The sequence below is a fragment of the Myotis yumanensis genome, unplaced genomic scaffold, assembly GCF_028538775.1.
Source record: "Myotis yumanensis isolate MYYU_CA2020_CCGP unplaced genomic scaffold, mMyoYum1.0.hap1 SCAF_22, whole genome shotgun sequence".
Lineage (NCBI taxonomy): Eukaryota > Metazoa > Chordata > Mammalia > Chiroptera > Vespertilionidae > Myotis > Myotis yumanensis.
In genome coordinates this window covers 5,985,042-6,006,842 of record NW_027223773.1, presented here as the reverse complement: position 1 = coordinate 6,006,842, position 21,801 = coordinate 5,985,042, and the positions used below count along the sequence as shown (strand labels likewise).

Here is a 21,801-nt window from a genome sequence, read left to right as displayed (position 1 = left end):
GGGCACCCGAACCGGTTTCACGGAAGGACCGGCGGCGGCCGTGGAGGAGGATGGAGGCGGTGGTGTTCGTCTTCTCTCTCCTCGACTGCTGCGCGCTCATCTTCCTCTCCGTGTACTTCGTATCCTTGCCTGAGGCGGGCGGAGGCCTCCTCCCCGGGGCCCCCGCCGGAGGGACGGGCTGAGGTTGGGCCCGGGTGGGGGACCCGGGCAGGTGCGTGGGAAGGAGGAGGCGGGCGCGGGCCCCTGGGTGCGGGCCGCCGGCCCCGGAGTGGGTGTGGCGAGCCCGGGCCGGAGAGCGCCCGGCAGCCGTCCTCCGCCCCGCTGGCCCTGCCCGGGCTGCGGGCCTCGGGTCCGAGCGCGCCTCTCCCGCAGCGCCCCGGCCGGGCCTGCCCGCCGCCGCTCGCCCCCGCGGTGCCGGGACCAGCCCTGCCCGGAGCGGGCCATCGTGGCCTTGTCAGGTCTTCGGAGGAGAGGGGGCGCGCTCGCCTTCCCTGTGGCCCCCGAGAGACCGGCTGGCGGTTTTTTGTGTTTTTTTTGGAGATCCCCCCAGGGCCGGGCCCTTTGTCGGATGCGGGGTGTCCCAAGGGCGAGTGCCCACGTCCTGGGGTGCTCACTCCTGGGCCCGCGGGCGTTGGGGCGAGTTGGAGGCGCTTTGCCGCCTCTGGTCATTCTCTGGGCACCCCCCAACTCCCTCGCCCCCCTGCTGCCCTTTGTTCTCGCGGGTTTAGGAACTTGGAGGGACCTTTCACGTCCAGGAGTTGATTCTTTTTCAAAAACGGGTGGAGGACACCCCCCTTTTGTAGGTGCCGTTTTGGAGGGAGTGTTGGGAAGGATGCATGTATAAACCATCTGCGGTGGATTCTTTTGGTTGCCCTGGCGGCTGCTGGTCGGTGAATGGAGCCGCTGGACACGTGCTCTGTCTGTAGTTCCCAGGTCGCCCCTCGACGTGCCCACTTCCCTGGGTCCGTCCAGGTTCAGAACTCAGTGTGTCGTGGGTAGCTCTTCATGGGACAGCATTTCAGCTGCATTTCCAGGCCCGCAGAGGGGGGTACACCCAACCCCAGCCCCCCAGGAGCTGTGTGCGCTGCAGCTCATCCCTGCCCTGGAGGGGAGCAGCTAGTCTTCGCTGTCGCCCAGTGCATTGAAGTCATTAAATATAAGCCAGGAAAAACTGCATTGTTGTTTTTTTCCCCCCTTGGAAATCACACGTGCCCCTGTCCGACAGATTTAAACGTTTTGTTGGGCCCAACGAGTATCCTGGCTTTTTAGGGTGGTTTTACCGAGTGCGGTTTCCATGCATTATTGTGGGAGAAGAGTTTGATGTCGGGCCTCCTTGCTCAGCTGGATAGTCGCCGTTTGCATTACTTCACCTCTCTTAGTCCTTCGTTTTCTCTTTATTTTTAAAATATATTTTTGCTAGAGGCCCAGTGCACAAATTTGCACACAGGTAGGGTCCAGCTGGCCCAGCCGGATTGGGGGGTGATCGGGCCGGTGGGAGGGGCCGAGGAGGTTGGCCAGCACCCCTGCCTCCAGTCTGGCCAGTTGACTGGCCGCAGTACGTCATAGTGACCGGTCGTTCTGGTTGCTTAGGCTTTTATATATATAGATTGATTTCAGAGAGGAAGGAAGAGGGAGGGAGAGCTAGAAACATCCATGATGAGAGAGAATCAAGGATCGGCTGCCTCCTGCAAGTCCCCCACTGGGGATTGAGCCCACAACCCTGGCATGTGCCCTTGACCAGAATCGAACCTGGGGCCTGTCAGTTCGAAGGCGGACGCTCTATCCACTGAGCCCAACCGGCTACTGCTCGTTTTCTCTTTAAAATGTGCGGAGGTTTTTACTTCCCTGGTGTGTGTGTGTGTGTGTGTGTGTGTGTGTGTGTGTGTAGTGAGAACAGGTGCTAAGCACCTAGCATTGCCCGTCCCATGGCCAATATTCAGTAACTATTGCTCTGCCTTCTTCTGGTGCAGTCGCATGAGGTTTGAAAGGGCAGCAGCATCTGCCTGCGTTTGGATGACCTATGTCCCTTTTGTGACAAAGGAACTGGAGCTTACACTCAGGGGAATGAAACTTGGGTTTCTCGTTTTTGCAGTTTGGAAAGTCAGGCTCGATATTTTAAAATAGCCTTGGCGTATACCAGTTTAATATTCATAGAAAAATGTTAGGTGGAATATTTGACTTCGACCATAAGGTACATTCAGGGTGTGTTTTGATGAAACCTGGTCTATTGTATGACTGTGTTTTTGGGTAGTTGAACTAGCTTTCTTTTTTTTTTTTTTAAATGTATTTTTATTGATTTCAGAGAGGTAGGGAGAGGGAGAAAGATACATCAATGATGAGAGAGAATCATCAATCTGCTGCCTCCTGCATGCCCCCCACGGGAGACCGAGCCTGCAACCTGGGCATGTGGCCCCAACTGGAATCGAACCCAGAACCCCTCAGTCCACAGGCCGACACTCTATCCACTGAGCCAAACCAGCCAGGACTGAACTAGCTTTCTTAATATTACAGCCAAGAGGTGGGAAGTGGGCAGGGTAGACATTCTGTAGGGATAGGAGTTCTTTGGACTTGGAACCCTACAGAGCACCTGCAGAGGAGGAAAAGGGGTGGCTGTTTATAATCACACCCGGGCAAGAGCAAAGGTGTGCCCATGGCATTTGTGGGTGCTGGGGTTAAGGAGCACATGGCTGATTTTGGTGGTAGTAGAAGCTCCCGGTGGAAAGGCTGAATTAGGAATTAGATCAGATTTTGGAAGCCTGGAATGTTAAGGAGAAGGGCTTTCCACTTTTATTCTCTAGGCAGTAGGGAGCCATGGAAAAATGTCGACATAAAGGGGTGTGCTAGGAAGATGAATCGGCAGAATGGGTTGAAAACAGGAAAGATTGGAAGGTAAGAAACCATTAGGGTTCGTTCACCTGGATTTGAAAAAGAGGGCTCCTTGTGGGCAGGCGGAAGGAGGGAGTGAGGAGAGTGGAATTCGGGAGGAATGATCGCTAGGACCTGGTAGCAGCTGATTATGAGATGGAAGCAGAAGGCAGACACCACTTTCCATGTTTTGAGCCTGGGCAGGTGATGCTTGTGTCATGGACAGAAATAAAACAAATAGGAATAATTTGTGGAGAAAGTGATAAGTTGGACTATAGCGTATCGAGGTCATAGGGGAATATTTATATGAAAATGTTTTAGAGTTTAATGGAAAGCATTTGTTTGTACTTGCATTGTTGGGCATTTTCAAACTTAGAAGTAGAGGCAGTGATGTAATAAGCCCCATGTTCCTATCGCTCACCTGGAGTGATTTTCAGCATTTTGCCATTATTTTTCATCTCAATCCCAGCTAGTGGGGGGAGGTGCTGGGCATTTTACAGTAAAGCCCAGGCATTGTCTTCCAGTTGAAGGCTTTTCCTTTCGTCTATCTGTCCCTCAAATGTTTATTTGTGAGTTTATATTTTGTACTAAAAACCATTTTTTTGCTTAATTGCAGTGTAATAGATGTTTATTGTAGAAAGATTGGGAAATAGAGAAAAATATTAGGAAAACAAATCATTTGTAATCCAACTTTTGCAGCATACGGGCTGCTAACATGTCCATGCTATATTTATAGTTTTGTATTCTGTTTTCTTTTTATATATCTTAAGTCTTTAAAGACATTTTATGGTTATGTCATAAGTAAACACTATTTTTCTACTATTGAGGAGAATTCAGGTTTTTAACATTTACACTGTTTTTATAGGTCTTCTTTTTCCATTTCTTATAGCCACTGTTTGGCATTTGAGGAATTCAGATAGAATGTCCTGCAAGGGTCACATTAGAATTGAGCACAATGAAAGGATTATTTTGTGAAAATCATTTATTTGTTGAAGGAACACAAATGAGAAAATTCTGTTGTCCAATGAGTGAGCTTTAAGGAAATAACTAACTTTTTTCAAGTCAAGTCTAATAATGCCTTGCAACTGGGATTGCTTTCTGAAACTTAAATACTTAATTGTTATAAAAGAAGTCTAAAAATTCCTTATCTTGATCATCAGATCATTACATTGTCTGATTTAGAATGCGATTACATTAATGCTAGATCATGTTGCTCGAAATTAAACAAGGTAAGACATTTCTTTGCTCATTTTCTGACATTGAAGGCAGTTCTGCATTTTCTGTGTAAGATTATAGATAATCAACATGTATATTTGATTTCAGAGTGCATATGGTCTCTTATCGGAATGCTGGTAGAATTATGTGTTTTGCAATGTTTTAAATCATGCAACTACTAGAAGACCTATCTTGGAATTTTGTTCCTTTATTCTGCTTCTTCCTTGTCCCTTTGTCCACAGAGCACGTTATTACTCAGAGTAGGTAAAGGTTTCTCATGAGGTTAATTGCTTTTGTTTTCTGTGTCCAACCCCCCTCCTCGTCCTACCCGCCCCCACACACACCCCCGCTTTCATGGAAAGAAAGCTTAATCTGTCTTCAGTTGAATGAAAGACCTTCTTTTTGTGGCTTGCTGAGAAATAGAATTAATTAGCAGATTTGTTTGACAGCCATTTTGCCTTTGGTATCCAGTCAGAGCTTTAAATTGGCAAGAATATTCTGAATGGCAGAGCTTGTCTAGATGCAGAGAAACCCGTTGATCCTGATTCAGTTGAGATGAGCAGACAGAAGAGCTTTCTAGATAAAAGTTCATATAAAAATAATACTGAGAGGTGCTTTTGGCCTGACCTAAAAGTGATTTCACATCTTCAGGCTACGTGAGCTTCTCTGGCCCAGAGGGAAATAAAGATACACTCGGAAAGTTAAAATTTCTAGTAAACTATATTCCTTCTCTCTACTTTTCTTTCCCTTCCTCTCTCTCTCTCTCTCTCTCTCTTCCTCTCCCCTTCCCTCCCTCTCTCTCTTTCTTTCTGTCGAATTTTCCAGGACATGGTTTAATACAGCAATAGATTTAAATAAAATATTTTATGTTTACCTGCTATGCTTTGAGAGTTCTCTTTAAATTTTTTATTGAGATAGTATTATATGTAACATTAAATTAGTTTCAGGCCTTCTCATCTTTTTTTTTTTTTTTTTTTAATATATTTTATTGATTTTTCACAGAGAGGAAGGGAGAGAGATAGATAGTCAGAAACATCGATGGGAGAGAAACATCGACCAGCTGCCTCCTGCACATCTCCCACTGGGGATGTGCCCGCAACCCAGGTACATGCCCTTGACCGGAATCGAACCTGGGACCTTTCAGTCCGCAGGCCGACGCTCTATCCACTGAGCCATGCCGGTTCCAGCAGGCCTTCTCATCTTTACAGAAATGACTACATATAATAAGATGGATTGTGTGTCTTTATATTGCTTGCTTTCTCAATATTTTAGGTGGGTATTTGTTGGTTTTTTAAAAAAATAAAAATAAAAGTCTAAATACCAAGAAAAGCTTATCTGGATTCTTCTACTGAGAAAATTACTCCCTCACTTTGAAGTTAAGTACTTTTTTTAATGCTAATTTTTATAGGTAACTTTTCCTAGTTTCCACAGCTAATAACAGGATAGCGCATGATTCCACTTCAGGTTTGTTTGACTTTGCTGCTCACACTTACTTAAATTGGTCACATTTAAAAAATGCATATACATATTAAAAAGTTTCAGTTGTTGCAGATTAGGTTTAAGGCTCAGAAAACCCCTCTTTGTTTGCAAAAAGAAAACTCTAAATGCAAGAGACCTGGAGCAGCATGCCTGGACTTACTGTACTCTGTGCCGCTAAGTCGTGGGGCAAGTTACTTAATCTCTCTGAATTTTACTTCCCTCATTTCTACAAATAGGGAATCTCAGGTTTTGGCTCCATAAATATTAGCTTCTCTTAACTTCTATTAAAAGAAAAATGTCTACTCTTAGAAGAAGAAGACCATTGATGAATTGAGAACCTGCCACCATAGTGTTGAGGCATGAGAAGTAGAACATTGTCCAATAAACAAAGAGCATAGCTAAGGGCATTTGGGTGCTATAAAGCCAATAGGCTGGGATTCTGGTAGCTTAGTTCATTATCATATTTGTTCAACTTTGAGCTGTTATTGTTAAAGTACTTTGTCTTTGTGTGTGTGTGAGTGTGTGTGTGTGTGTGTGTGTGTGAGTGATTGTAAAATGTTAAGGCTGATATTCTGACATGAAAGGCAGCATGCATGTGGATATACGTCCCAAATTAGAGTAGGGGCTTCAGCATAGATAGTGGTATAGAAAGTAAACACTACTCGATTTTCCCCCTAATTGTCATTCATACCTGCTTAGTGGATGACTTGGAACATTTGCTAAGGACACATAAGACATACTTGAAGTTTAAGTGCATTATTTGCAAGCTGTGCCCTGATGTGTCTGCATGGGCTAAGCAGTTACAGCAGTTTGCAAATCTGGGACATGGAGTCTAAAAATATCTTGAAACACTAGCTTGGAAGTTCCCCGTCCCTTCACTGATTTAGCTTTAAGTGACATGTCATTCAGGAAGAACCCAGCAGTGAGATGTGTGCTCTGTTCTCCCCTTGCAGTGGATCATTCCAGAATTGATTGGCCACACCATTGTCACGTTATTAATGCTTGTTTCATTGCACTGGTTCATCTTCCTTCTCAACTTGCCTGTTGCCACTTGGAATATATATCGGTGAGTCTTGTTTGTTTGCTGTTTCATGTTGGGGAAGTTTAAAGACATTAACAGCTTTCTCTTCTCCAATAGAAGAGTCGTGGGACTCAGAGGGGCATTTGCATTCCTAGAATCAGGGTTGAGAACTGAGTGTGGGGCGAGAGGGAGGGAGAACTACAAGAAGATTGGACGTGAAAGCAGGGAGAGGCCACGGGCAGTATCGGGCGAGGCTCTGTGTGTGGCACAGAGCTCCCAGTCTGGATGTTGAAGCCCAGGTTCTTCTTAAACTCATGGTTTCTCTCCAAGTACCCCAATTTCCTTATTCGTAAAAGGAACCAATCGAGGAAGACTATCGTGTAGCTATTACAGACAGTGATATTAAATAAATAGGAAATGTTACATGTTACCTGAAGCACCCTAAAGGACTCCATAGTATTAACTATAATATATTAAATACAGTATTACCAAGGTTTCTTTAAACAGTTGGAGTCTATTCTGAGTCTGTGTGAACTGGTCTGGATGTGGAACGAGGAGCACGCTTACGGTGCCCTTACCTTCTCTGTTGACTTACAGCTCCGTTCCTAGTTCCCCACTGTGGTCACACCGCCACCACTGTAACAAGTACAGTTCTTACGTGTGTATTTGGCACTTCATCTGTTTTTTTTAGTTACGTAAAATTAGACATCGAATTTTTAATCTGAACTATCCATTTACTGTCTTGATGGAAGAGTTTTATTTCATCACAATAGCATTTATTCTAAATCATTTCTGTTCTGTTTCCTTTGAATTGCCTTGTAAGGGAGGTACTGTTCATAAACCACGCGGATTGAGACATTCTCTATTGATCAGCAGGAGCACAGAGATGAGGTTTCCGGTCTGGACATAGACCCTCTCTTTTGATTATCATCTGAGAAATGGGAATGATTATGTCTGACACTACTCTTCCTTATGAAGGATGAGAAAGTGAAGGGATTTGCATTAATTGATTTAGAACCTTTTAGATAAAGACGTTTCTAAGAACTTGATAAGATTGGTTTGGTTTGGAGCCCCCTCCAGTGGTTTTCTACAGAAGATGTGGAAGAGGGTCTCAGTGCATAGAATACGCTTCTCTAGAGTGTTCCTGTATTTGTTTCAGAGGGCAGAACACTGCACCACAAATTAACAGAGTTGTATCTTTCAAAGGAAAACAGCGGTGGCCTGTGACTTTACCATAATCCCCTGTTCATATTTGGTCTGAATTTAAAACTGCTATGATTGGCTCACTTTTAAAGGTTGACGATTATTGGTTACTTAGTTTTGAATATTTTTGCTGATGACTTGATTTTCCTTCTAATATGTGTGCACCCTTTAATTGATCAGGTTCATTATGGTGCCAAGCGGTAACATGGGAGTGTTTGACCCAACAGAAATCCACAATCGAGGGCAGCTGAAGTCACACATGAAAGAAGCCATGATCAAGCTTGGCTTCCACCTGCTCTGTTTCTTCATGTATCTTTACAGGTGAGTCTGCCTGTAAGGTGGCCTTTCCTGGGCCCCCTGCCTGCTTCTGTTGGGTGAGACACTATTCTGTAGGATTTAGCGTTGACATTGCAGAGCTTTGGGGGGTTATGTGAATTTCTTGCAGTGTGTAGGTTTTTGTGTATGTCATTGCATCAGCATTCTGTCTGACCTACAATAGAGTTACTCTATAGTATTAGTTATTCCTTAGCTGTAAAGTTGTCAACATGCTTAAACTGTCTTTGCTACTCCTTTCCTGCCCTGGTGTCCAGTTGTGAGGTCTCACTGCCTGTTTTAAGTATAAATATTTGTAGCCTAAAGCTTGTCCCACTCATGGGATACCAGACCACTGGAGCAGCTCTCAGCAACTTACAGCCAACTTGGCCTATTTTTCTCGGCAATAAGGGACTGAGGTGTGATGCCTATTCTCCAGCCTGCTAAGTGGTCCATTCTGGTAAAACTGCATCAGGCTTTGGTTATAACAGGTTGGAAGTGTAAGAATTAATTTTGGCCGGCGTGGCTCAGTGGTTGAACATCGACCTGTGAACCAGGAGGTCACAGTTCGATTCCCAGTCAGGGCACATGCCTGGGGTGTGGACCCAATTCCCAGTGTGAGTCGTGCAGGAGGCAGCCAGTCAATGATTCTCTCTCATATCTCCCTCTCTCTTCCTCTCTGAGGTCAATAAAAATATATTAAAAAGAAAATTAATATGAAGGATTGGCTGTCAGACACTGTTTGAAACTTAGATTTATTACCCTATGTTTTAGAGATAAACACGTCACTTTTTTTTTTTTAAATCTATTATAGACCCATAGAAAAAGCAGAAGGAAAAAAGTTGTCATGTGTATGGCTTGATTAAGCCTTTATGATGCTAGATGTCAGGCTTAACCTTTGTATCTGAGCTTAATTAGATCATTCCTATTTTTTTTGCAGGTAAATTTTAATTTTCCACAAGGGCATAAGGGCTGTTAGGAAAAACTTGCACTGAATGAAACTTCTATTACTCAGAGGAGTCTTCTTAATAATTAGAAATTGAATAGAGACAGCAGGTTTAAAAAATGTCAGAAGTTGCCCTAGCTGGTGTGGCTCAATGGATAGAGCATCAGCCTGCGGACTGCAGGGTCCCGGGTTTGATTCCAGTCAAGGGCAAATGCCTGGGTTTCGGGCTTGATCCCCAATAGGGGATGTGCAGGAGGCAGCCAATCAATGATTCTCATCATTGATGTTTCTATCTCTCTTTCCCTCTCCCTTCCTCTCTAAAATCAATAAAGATATATTAAAAAAAAACAAAAATTGTCAGAAGTCAGAGCCGTTTTAGTTCTTTCTGAATAACTAGGCCTCCTAAAATCCTTTGACTGTGCTAATTTCACCCACTAGCATAGAGTAGATTAAAGTTGAGTTTAGATAGTTTCCTTTTCGCTATTTATCTTACTTGCTTTTCTGTTTTTTAAAAACTAGGACAGAAAAGCACATTGGAATTAATTTCTGATTCTCATACCCTACCTCACTGCTAATGTGCTTAATTTTTTTGTTTTTTTTGTTAACCCTCACTCAAGGATATTTTTCCATTGATTTTTAGAGAGAGTGGAAGAGAGAGGGAAAGACAGAGAGAAACATCGATGTGAGAGAAACGCATCGATTGGTTGCCTCCTGCACAAGCCCTGACCAGGGCCTGGGCCAGGGAGGAGCCTGCAGCCAAGGATCTGTCCACTGACCCAAACCAGCTAGGGATAATGTGCTTAATTTTTAATTCTCGCATTAAAGATGAAAAATAAAGAGCAGCCCTAGCCGGTTTGGGTCAGTGGATAGAGCTTTGGCCTGCGGACTGAAGGGTCCCAGGTTTGATTCTGGCCAAGGGCACATGCCTGGGTTGCGGGCTCAGTCTCTAGTGGAGGGCGTGCAGGAGGCAGCCGATCAATGATTCTCTCTCATCATTGATGTTTCTATCTCTCTCTCACCCTTCCTCTCTGAAATCGATAAAAATATATTTTAAAAAAAGAGCAAAGAAATGTAATGTTAAGAACACAATGGTACACCTATTTTCATTTTTGCCACTTTTTGAAGTTAAACCATATGAAGGTATCTTTACCATCATATATATTCCCTTATGTTTCTGAAGGGACAAAAAGCAAGCAGGGATCAGCTTAGCTCAAGGTTACTGCTTCATCCTCCCCACCCCTCCAGGTTTTACATGGTTGGAGCAGAGTAGAGGGGCCATTCCCTGGTCTTGCTAGCAGGAGCTTCTTGGGACAGCTGTGGGCACAGCACTGTGGTCACACTTCCGGGAGTGAATGTAGGATTAGGGAGCAGTGTCTTCCTTGGTTGACCAACACGGTGCCTTAAGAATTAAAAACGCATGACAGTCTCTTAGCTCTCGGTTGTTGAATTTCAAGCAATGGGAAGATATGGGATGAAGACGGGGATCAGAGGAATCAGGAAGCTGTCTGGGGCAGGTTTAACGTGTGGTTCTTTACAACTGAGTAGATGACAGGCCACCTGGAAGGGGTTTGACTGAGTCAGCGGCTCCCTTTCTTTCTCTTCTCTCCTTTTTCCGTCTTAGCTTGTCATTTTTAGGCTCATTACTGTTACCTTACCCCTTGGAGCCACCCATGGCTCAAGGGATCAGGATGAAAGAATCATCTCAGATGTCCTTTGCTCTTAGCTTGTGGTTGCTGTTGTTTGAGTGGTTTTATTTCCAAAATCATCAGATTTCCAATGCAGGGATTTTATGCTGCTCCTTTCTGTGTCGCTGGCCACAGCTTGCCTGGGTGCCTTGCCTATGGCATTCCTTCAGGGTTTATGAAATAGAATTAAAGGGAAAAAATGCCCGTCTTCTTTTAGAGATTGGTAGCATCTATGCCGTTGGTTTTTTGTTTAGTTACTGGTGTAGGGGCATCTGGGCTCTACCTTAGTCACTGTGTGAGCTGGGCCAGGTTTCTTAACCTCTCTGTGCCTCAGTTTCTTCCTCTGAAAATGTGATAGTAGTAGTACCTACCTTATCAGTGATGTGGACTAAATGAGATCATGTCTGTAAGCCCTGACGTTTGTGCTGACCTATAGTAAACTCTAAAAAAAAATTTAAAAAAATATTGGTTACTACCATTAATCTGTTGTGTGCACTGAGTACACTCAGTATGGTTAACGTTGAACAACTTATACCACTGGTAACGCCAGGTTATTTCTGTGTATTTCATCATTTGATCCCAGTAGAGCAGAGCTGATTCCAGTAAAAGGAAATGATAGTTTGTTACTGTGGTGGTTTTCATAGAGTATTTATTGAGAGACTGCTACATGTCAGGTGACACACAGGAGCAGCACACAATCTCTCGGAAAAGCCAGGAGCCTGGGATTGCTGTAGTTGGATGTTATTCTTGAATATGAAGGTGACGGTGCCCAGGTCAGAAGAGCACGAGTCTCAGAAGAGCTCACAATCCAGGGCTAGAACGGAAGCCAGCAGGTGGGAAGATCAGTTGTGGAAGGAGCTTGAGCAACTGCCCTGGGCTGAGGGGCTGGCTTCCCAGAGGAGAGGCTGACTGAGGCCCGACTAGGAATGTCCTAGTTGACGGGGCAGGATGGGGAGGCGGCTGCAGGCACAGGGTTAGCCTGTACAAAAATCTGGCTAGGGAATTCGGTTGTTTCCTGGACATAGCTTGTTTTTTCCTAAATGACAGCTCAATATTGGTTTTAGATTGTATTCCCCACCCCCACCTTGATTACCTTATTTTTTAGTGAAAAAACATAGGGCATCTAGAAACCCCAACATAGACTTTCTTTTCTTTCGGTATCAATGTCTTTTACTCAAATGGGTGTTCCCAGTTGAGCCTTAGGGTTATGAGTTGGGACACAGCAGACTGTGGGACGTGCCTTAAGGAAACGTTGGTAACCTGAGTTTCTTCTCTCCACAGTATGATCTTGGCGTTGATAAATGACTGAAGCTGGAGCAGCCGTGGTGGGAGTCAGCTACACTACAGTGCGCAGTCGAGGAGCCAGAGATGCTTACATCATCCTTAGGACCGTAACCATAGCAGTATATTTTTTCCTCTTTGAACAAAAAAATATTTTTGCTGTATTTTTACCATATAAACTATTTAAAAAACATGAATTGAGTTTTTGTAGATTTCTGGTTCTCCACTTTAGCCTGAACCCCAACATGTGAAGGTGCTTGTCATTGTTTGTCATTGAAGATGGTAACTTGGATGTGGGAGCGGGACTGCCACTCCAACCTTCGCCAGAGAAAGGGAGGGCACACTCAAAGGGAGAACGTGCTCGACGAGCAGAGCTGCTCATCACGTGACGGGAAAGGCCAAGGACAGAGCAGCCCCGTTAACCTGGGCAGAGGAAGAGAGTCAGTTACCCTTTCGCCTCTATCGTGGCAGCTTCATGTATTTAATGTAAAGATTTATGGGACTGTCAGGGAAAGCCTTTTCCTCAGAATCTTAACAGAAAAAGACATTTCAAAGATCATATCTTTCTTTATGGAATTTGTGACACCTAATAAGCCACCTGCCATGTGCAGTGCCATTCCTGCTTATGGGGAGGGGAAAAATTAACCAAGAGATTTCATGTAGAGCCACTGCCTCCACAGTCACCCTCAGACCTGTGCAGTCCCACTGGCTCTGGCCAGCTCTCCTGCTTGTGTGCTCCCTGAGCCATCTGCACATGGTCTCTCCCAGCCGTCTTTCTGTGGGTTTGGAGAGGTGATTTGGTAGATGCTCCTCAGGTTAGAGGCAGGAATAGTCATTCGGTGTCAGGGCTCTGCACGGTGCCAGGTTACCCGGATGCTGTCCTGCTGCACTGGCCACTCGCAGTGGGAGCTGCAGGACCAGCTATTTCAGACACGGCAGCGTCCAACCGAACGGTTCCTTGGAGCTACACGGGTAAATCTTGCCGTTGGGGAGAGCACTTAACCTCTTTGGCTCTGTGTGCTGGGTCAAGTGAACCTGGAAGTTAATTCTCAGTCCTCGTTTGGTGCTTTAATCTTAAGTATTGGCATTTAGGCAAAACGTGGCATGTTTTATGGCAGAGTCCAAAGGGATGATTCCGTGTTGAGGCAGAATTGGGTGGCTGAACAAGGCGTGTGGTTACCAAAGCATCAAACACTGCATGTCCTTTCGACCCTGGACTAGGTTTAGCTTTGGCAGAAGCCAGGGAGCCAGCAAAAAACTCCGTGCGGATAGGCCCACATTTCCAGGGTGGACGTGGTGCCCCGGCCACTGGAAAGGAGCAGTGAAACAGCAGGCACGGGAACCTGGTTCTGTTGGCCTCGGGGGGGGGGGGGGGGGGGGGGGTGTCTCAGAACCTGCTCCCTGTGGTTATCCTGTATTTCTCCCGGCAAAGAGCCAAGAACCTGTAACATAGAAGTTACTTTGCTTGCATCTCTCTTGAACCTTTTCCTTCTGAGGCACCTTTTCAGTCCCCTCACTCTGCCTTTCTCCCTAACTTCCGGGGTCTCTTCACGTTCTACTCGGGCTATTACAGCCACGGGAGCTGTTGGAGAATTGAAATCCTTAGAAGTGAGATGCCAAAAGCTTACATCGAGTAGCTAAAAGGTGGTGGAGGACCGTGGACCGAAATGTTTTATCTTCTGTTTCAAGTTTTCTCAGTAACCCACGTCAAACCCACGCAGTTGAGTCTGGCTGTCCGTCTACAGGTTGTCAGGCGGCACTGCGGTGGCTGCACACACTGGAAGGTGCCTTGTTTACGACAAAGGACAGCTCTTCTGGGACATGAACTGAGCTTAAAAACAAACAAAACTGCCGTTCTTGTATTGCTTGTCTGCAGCAAAGCCAGGAAAAGGGGGGTAACTCTAGGTTTTTTCCCATTTTCCAGGTGCTTCTCTATAAATGATGTAAAGGGGAAAAAGCACCACTTTTAAAAAATTTTTATTAATTTCAGAGAGGAAGGGAGAGGGAGAGAGAAAGATACCAATGAGAGAGAACTGCTGATCAGCTGCCTCCTGCACACTCCCTACTGGGGATGGAGCCCACAACCCGGGCATGTGCCCTGACCTGGAAGCGAACTGTGGCCTGGTTCATAGGTCGATGCTCAACCACTGAACCATGCGGGCCGGGCTGACGGGTTGACATGTTTTAACAGTCAGCTTTATTCCCAGGCAAGTAGCCATCGTAGACTAAGGGGGGTTTGTATGGTGTCGTGCTTACAAAGGAGCTCAGAGGCACCTAGCTGAGAGGCCCAACTCCTTTATACCTATTGGTTTGTTTTAGCCCATTTCCCTCCTTTGTAGAATGGAAATTGCTTGTAAAGTTACTTTGAGAACTAAGTGAGAATGCATATAAAGTGGCTCATCCATCGAGACTGGCCCACTGTAAGCATCCAGTACATTAGCCCAAATGCATACCTGTTCCGTGTGAATGTTCCTCAGTGACCAAGTAGGTGTGCAGCTTTGGGGTTAGTCCCTCTCAGTACACTTCTTGCTCCTGCTTCTATTTCTTGGTCTCATTGCTGAAGTAATACGGTAGACCTGTGGTTCCCCAAAACTGCCTACGAGTGGATCAGTGCCAATTGACAACATAAAATTACTTGGGGTGTAAGGTAGCTTAAAAATCTCAAAGTTAAATGAAAACCATTTAGCACATTCATTAATTTCAATTGTGGATATGGTCAATCATCATGATTAATTATGTCTTTGTCTTAAGTAAGCTCTTTTTCCTGAGGCTATAAAAGAAAAACGTTTTGAAATGTATATGAGGGATCCCCCTTGCATCAATATGACCAATCCTCATATCCAAAACGGAATTGAGTGAGCCCGGCCGGTGTGGCTCAGTGGTTGAGTGTGGACCTATGAGCCAGGAGGTCACGATTCAATTCCTGGTCAGGGCACATGCCCGGGTTGTGGGCTCCATTCCCAGCGTAGGGTGTGCAGGAGGCAGCCTATGAATGATTCTCATTATTGATGTTTCTGTCTCTCCCTCCCTCTCCCTCTCTGAAATCAATAAAAAAAATATATTAAAAAAGACAAAATGGAATTGAAAACTTGACTGAAACTCGTTTTTCCCCATTTCCTGCGGTAGCTATAATTCATTACATGCTGCTTGAATATTTTGTTAATTATGTGATTAGAATGCTGTTTCATATCTAGCAAGCTCACGTTCAGTACACCAATAAAGTCTGAGGGAGAAGAGCTCATTGCCACAAAGTCAATGGTGACACTTAAGATGCTTGGAGGTAGTATTAGGATGATGTGGTCATACTGTTTGTTGAATCTTTAACAGTTTTAAGTTTTTTCTAGAAAAAATTTCAAGAAGCCATTAAACGATGTAACCAAAGACCATCAACTTTTCTTGTGGAAGGGAATTGTTATAAAATACCACTCTCTACTCTTCGATTTAAGGTTGGGAGGTTTTTATTCCTGGTGCTGGAATCTGGCATGAAGCTTGAAATGCAGATGAACAATCCGAGTTAGCTCATTCTGCAATGCACAGCTGTATTTAAAGAACAACCTGAGTTAGCTCACTCTGCAATGCACAGCTGTATTTAAAGAACAACCTGAGTTAGCTCACTCTGCAATGCACAGCTGTATTTAAAGAAAACCAGTAGGAAAACTCCTTTGTTCTCTTGCCTGGTGACCAGAGGAAGCCGTAACCCTGGCTCAAAGCAGTGCTTCTTGGCCTCTGAGTGGCTCTGCCACCCTAAGCTGACAGCCAGCATTTGCCTGCCAAATACTAATTTTTCATATTTGAGCTTCCTTTTACTGAACAGAGCTCCACTCTTAGTAAAAATCTTAAAGCCCACTTCTGTAATACTTCACCCCGATGGGGCAATTGGTTTTCTTTTTCCCCCATAAATACAAATGCGCTACAGGTTTGTATACAATGAATGCTTTTCTCCAAGATCTTTAAAGAACTAATACAATTATTATGACATAAATTTTAATTTCAAACTAGAAGTATATTTTTTCTACTAATCAATGTATTCGATGCCTAAGTGCATAATTTCAGATCAGTAATATTTTTGAACAAGCGGATATGTGACTCCTTTAAAATGTAAATTTTTCTAAGTTAATCCATGATTCCACACAATAGTTCTTTAAAAAGATATCCCAATGGCCGAAACCGGTTTGGCTCAGTGGATAGAGCGTCGGCCTGCGGACCAAGGGGTCCAGGTTCGGTTCCGGTCAAGGGCATGTACCTGGGTTGCAGGCACATCCCCAGTGGGAGATGTGCAGGAGGCAACTGATCGATGTTTCTCTCTCATCGATGTTTCTAACTATATCTCTCTCCCTTCCTTTCTGTAAAAAATCAATAAAATATATTAAAAAAAAAAAAGATATCCCAACAGATAAAACAGTGCTTCCTTAGACATCAACTTAAAAAGTCAAATTTAGCAAATTGGTTGTTTCAGGTAAAAACAGTACTAAGACATGCAGATCAATGCATATTATGAGATTTAACACAGCAACAATGACTTACTCATTCTGTTTATTGGATTGAAAGGGAATACAAACGATTGGTTAAGTGCTACGCACTGACATGGAAAGGTGTATTAAAAAAAACAAACCAGTAACACAAATCAAAGTTAATGTAGCTTCAATTGAACAAAATTTTAAAGACATTTAATATACTACACATTTATAAACGTTAACAAAGTGTGTTTCGTAAATAATTAGTGGGACAAGTGAAAATAAATATCAGAGACCTGAAGTTTTTTATGCTTTAATGAAATAATAAAGCAAAGAAATTTAAAGTACTAAATATAATTTGAGAGGCAGTTAAAAAAACAACACAAACCAACAAAAAACAATACCCCCCCAAATTTAAGAACACAATCCTTTGAAACATTTAATCAGTCCATAGCAAGTAGTTATTACATACCAAAAGCTCTAATGTTAACTAGTTCCACCACAATGCCATGTAAATCTTGACAATTTAGAAATCTTGAGATCAACACAAGTTCTTTTCTTGATCTCTCCAGCTTGGTTTGTAAGGACATACATGCTCTTGTGGATCTAGTCCCCTCGCCACACACCCACATTTTCAAGGAGCCAATAACATTGTTTTCCATCTGTGCCTAAAAATGTTACGATTCAGTTTTAGCACATTGACCCTGATAATGAAAATGTTTAAGTTCAAAGATGGGGATACCATATCAGTCTTATAAAAATATACCAGTATTAACCAAACCTTCAATTCAGAGGGCATTCGCATGTGCACAAGACTTTTAGTAAAACTGACAGGAGCCTAGAACAGCCGTTTCCAGGCCTTTTATGAATACTCTCTCTCTTCCACAGACACACAACACACACATTTTTATACTATGAGTTCCATTACATCCAGGCTATCTGGATTAAGTAGATAGGGGATGAGTTTTTATCGTTTTTGTTTTTGCAACTATATAGGGCAGCTACTGTAACAACAGCCTAACAACATTGAAAAATTTCAATTAAGTTCACCCTGTTTTTAGAAAGTGTCCATGTGAAAATGAAATTCACCTCTCTTTAAGTTTGCTTATATTAAGTCAAACATGGTTTTTGACTGGGAGTACTATTTTGGAGAGCAACCCCAAAAGAGAGATGCTAACGTCTAAGTGAGAAATTAAACCCAAATCAAAATGCATATACATTTTAGAGATGGGGCAAAAGGATATTAAGAAAAATGTCTTCTTTCCTCCCCATTCAAAAGCAGCCATCTTCTGCTGTGAAAGAAACTGACATGGACATGTCCCTTTCAAGAGATGTACCATATATTTACCACTGTGAGCAGAGGTTCTTGTGTGCAGGAACCAACATCCTAAAAAAGAAAATTTCAAGATGGGGAGGGGTGGGAAAGAAGGGTTTTCTATTAATGTCACGGAATGCCACTCTGGAGGGAGAACACTCCTAACAATAAATCGCCAGATTACTACTAGTGTGATTTCAGATTAAGGAAATACAAAATTGGATTTTTCCCCCCTTTGCAACTAGCAGGTTATTTTAATTAGTTTATATTTAAAGTCAGGTCATCCCTTTCTGTTCTCCCACCCACTAAAATAGGCCAATTTGCAGGGGCATTTGCAAGTAAAATTTCCTCTGTTTAAACTACTTACCTGGTTTCATGTAACACATTTACCTGGCCAATAAGAGTAACAGAAAGGTAGCTGGCATGAACACTAGTAATTAAACTACAAAAACCAAAACTGAAGCGTAGTCATCCCTCCCAATTCTCCACTCCTAATCCTTTACCACCACCCACACGCGTCTCAGTAACCCCCAAATCCAACACTGTACTATTAATAACCAATTATTTGGAGGAAAAAGACATTTAACTTCATACTTGCTCTAGCCCTTAATCAATGAATAACAACAACAAAAAACATTTTTAAGCACATGGAAATGAGCCTACTAACCTGATTTTTGGGAGCCAAAATTCTCCACTCTATTTTGATCTATGTGCAAAAAGTATTGGTACTTTTCAGTTTATACATTTGTTAGTATCTTGTGGCTGGTTTGATAGTTTTCTCCCATATATTCTCACTCTTAACCCTATGCCACACTACAGTTTTGTTACATCTAGGGGTAGGCCATCCTGCTCTTGGGCTCTTTGTATCCTAAGTCCCTGGGTTTCTTCTTCATTTATTTCACCTTTCTAGCACAATCACAGCACGGCAAATGCAGGAGACAGACATTTACAGCAAATTGGCACAGCAAAGTACCAGTGTATGTAGGAAGCGGCCAGTTCAGACATACCTGGAAAACACACTCACCTAGCTAGCTGCTGCAGAAACCTTTGCATAGTTGTGACTCCGTTTTAAGGGAGTTATGTCATTGCGAGATGTGCCTCACACGCTCACTCCACTGTTTGAAAGTGTTTGCCACTGGACTTGAGAAGCACTCTGAAATCGCAGGCCTAGGGGCGGCTGGGTGGAGGAGAGCAGAAGCTGAGGGCCTAACTGCCCGGAAGGGGCACACGTTTCAGCGAGTGTTACCATGTTCCCGGACACACCGTGACCCTGTTTGTAAACAGCTGTGGAGTGTCTAGGCCCGCTTTCTGTTAGTGATGTTGCTGTAGACTGGGGTGTATTAACGGCTTCAGGGTACATACATGAATCACTGAAAATATGGATTTAACTGTACTGAGGTAAAGAGAAGTTGCCACTTAATTATATACAGTTACCAATGAAGATTTTTTATTCAAGCTTAAAGTAAAAAGTAATTGTAGTTAAGAAAAATGAAGTACCAGATAAACTGTAACATATAGTATCTTAACTTAGAAGTATCAAAACAGGAATTCTTGATTCTAAGTAATGATCTCTGCAAAATGGAGCTTAAGGAAATCTTTTACATACCAATTTGATAAAATAATCTGCTGACCACGATTTGTCATTTTCTCTGACTAGGAGAGCTTTTGGGAGAATCCGTGCTATTTTAAGGCCAATTGTGTTTTTCTTTCTTCTCCCCTTCCCCGACTTTCCGGTTTCTCTCTGCTGCCATCCCCAACCCCTCAGCCCCAATGGAAGAATGTCTGACATCCAAGTTTTTCCCTTCTTTGTGGATCCTCTAGAGTCTACTCATGGAAATAATATAGACTTGGCTGGGCCAAATGGGGAACTTAGTTCAAGATTTTCTTCACCAGAATCTTATTTTGGGGGCCTTCCCACTCCTCTTCCCAGTGTAACAGCTGTGGTCACTGTATTTATCTTCTACTGAAAAAGGGAGGGAATTTCAAAGGAGTCTAAGGATGTTGCATTCAGCTGTTACGAACTTAAAAGCACAATGTGAACATCAGGCTTTTGGCTTATTTTAAATGTGAAATTCTCAAAATTAAAAGTGCTTTTCCATGAAGGAAACCTTTCCTTACACTAAAAGGGGAGGGGAGAGGGAAAGACTACCCACAGCACCAGTTTAGAATGAGGTTCAGTATGGCAATATCTGAAAAACTGACAAGGAAGATTCTGTAAATGTATGTATCCCTACATGTCAAAATATTAAGGGCAATTAAGAGAAATGACTATGAGGTTTTAAACCCAGGTTAAATATGTTTGTAACCTGCTGAATTCTTCTAACGAGCTGTTATACTAGAAACTTCCAAAGTGGTTATTATCTGCTGACGTCTACTCTTGCTAGATCACACCAAACCATTTCCCAAGCTGAGAACAACTGGGAACAAGCTTTGCCGAAAGCCTAAGCTGACTACTGATCTCTCATGTTGATTGTATTTAACATTCTTTTTACATCTTGAATTTCTTCAAGATCAGGTACTGATGTTACTTCAGGAATAAAACAAAAGGGGGCAAACCTTCGCATTATTACTCTGAATGTCCTGTGTAATGTCCTTCCCACACTGCTTCTGACCATGTCTCAGGTGGCATTCCCGGAGAGCGCCAGTTGCACTGCGCATCTGAGTCAGAGGAAACTGTTTTTAAGCTGGTTTAGATTCCAAATGTATACAAAGGAAGTCACTTTGATCCTATAAATACTTCTTAATTTATTTTTAAAAAAATTGTGCTGTTAACCCTTTTACGGGGCAACAAGCTATGTGAAAAGTACAAAACTTTTTGTCAAATGTAGTATTGAGAGTGCTTTTGACATAGTTCACTGGTTTATCATCTGGATCTGTATATACTGTGCAACGGGCAAGGCTAGAATCCATGAACCAAGCTGCAAAGATCTCAAGCTAAATAAGGCGGAAAGATTTGGAGAAACAAAAGGAGGAAATTCTTTCCTATCCAATGTATACTCTTCAGACTAATGCACTCTTTCTATCAAGCCTTCTAAACTGTTAAATAAAGTTTCCAAACAAGCATTTTAAACTTCATTACACAGAAGAGCAACAAGAATGGTATCCCCCCAGACAAAAGGCAGGGGGGGAAAATATATATACTGAGTTCAATGGGTAAGCCTGAATGTAGCACAGTTCTTCACAACCGATGGGGGAGAATTCAACATGGCGTCCAACAACGTTCTAACGACGCGCTTCATCTCAACTGGTTACTATGAAGCAAGGTGTAAATGTTTGGCCCCAATCGGGCTTCAGAAATGGTTCTTTTTTTCATGACGAGCATGTCTGTCCAGCTATCAATCATGTTTGTTTGCACCAAATCCCAAGCCATTAAAATACGACTAATTTAAGTTAAACAGAAGTCGTCTGCTCCAAATTCGCCATCAACTATCCATGCTACTGCATTCCTCTGAAGACAAGACAGGAGTGTATGGGAAGGGCGGTGAGAGGAAGAAGAGGGGAGGGGGAGAAAAAAGTTGCCAGTTAGAAAGTTTTAAAATCAACACCATGATATTAAAAAAAAAAAAAACACATACAGGCAAACTCTTAGTACTTTCATCATAATCACTAAAACGATGCCTGTATCATGTCTCAGACTATACATTAGAGCTAAACTCATGATCATTTTGAATATTGCAGTACTCAAGTGAATAACCATATTGGAATCTTTTACTTTTAAAATGAACCTTGAAATAGTTATGCACAATAGGAAAATCTTTATGACAGTTTATAACAGTAAGACATATATGGCAGTCCAAGGCAGAACTGTGCATTATAACTATATACTTAATTCTCCTTTTAGTAGCTCAGTTTGAAATTCTGCAAAATCACCCTACTTTTTTTTTTGGGGGGGGCGGTAATGTATCAACAGCTTTACTGATATAATTCACATGCTATACAATGTACTAATTTAAAGTGTACAATTCAATAGTTTTTAATATATTCATAGGATTGTTAAACCGTCACCACAATCAATTTCAGGACAT

General features: G+C 43.0%; 2 protein-coding genes across 3 annotated transcripts in view; one reads left to right on the top strand and one right to left on the bottom strand.

Annotated features, from left to right (window-relative positions):
• The first annotated feature begins 3 nt into the window (after positions 1–3).
• CNIH4 (cornichon family member 4) lies at positions 4–12,204 on the top strand. The gene is made up of 5 exons (XM_070401258.1): positions 4–119; positions 4,026–4,094; positions 6,513–6,625; positions 7,964–8,104; positions 12,008–12,204. Exons 1-5 carry the CDS (start codon positions 51–53, stop codon positions 12,033–12,035), a joined length of 420 nt encoding a protein of 139 aa, XP_070257359.1. The 5' UTR covers positions 4–50; the 3' UTR covers positions 12,036–12,204.
• Positions 12,205–16,523: 4,319 nt separating this feature from the next.
• WDR26 (WD repeat domain 26) overlaps positions 16,524–21,801 on the bottom strand; it is a 37,819-nt gene continuing 32,541 nt past the window's right edge. For both annotated transcript variants that reach the window (XM_070401470.1, XM_070401471.1), the window contains exon 14: positions 16,524–21,224. In XM_070401470.1, the coding sequence (XP_070257571.1) occupies positions 21,199–21,224 (26 nt within the window). In that variant the 3' untranslated portion in view covers positions 16,524–21,198. The remainder of the gene's footprint in view (positions 21,225–21,801) is intronic.

What these genes read in the sequence shown, in the direction of transcription:
- CNIH4 (XM_070401258.1), top strand. Translation starts at nt 51, where the DNA reads ATGGAGGCGGTGGTGTTCGTCTTCTCTCTCCTCGACTGCTGCGCGCTC. An exon ending in GCCACTTGGAATATATATCG is followed by an intron (nt 6,626 to 7,963) that starts GTGAGTCTTGTT and finishes TTAATTGATCAG; the next exon opens with GTTCATTATGGTGCCAAGCG. An exon ending in TTCTTCATGTATCTTTACAG is followed by an intron (nt 8,105 to 12,007) that starts GTGAGTCTGCCT and finishes TTCTCTCCACAG; the next exon opens with TATGATCTTGGCGTTGATAA.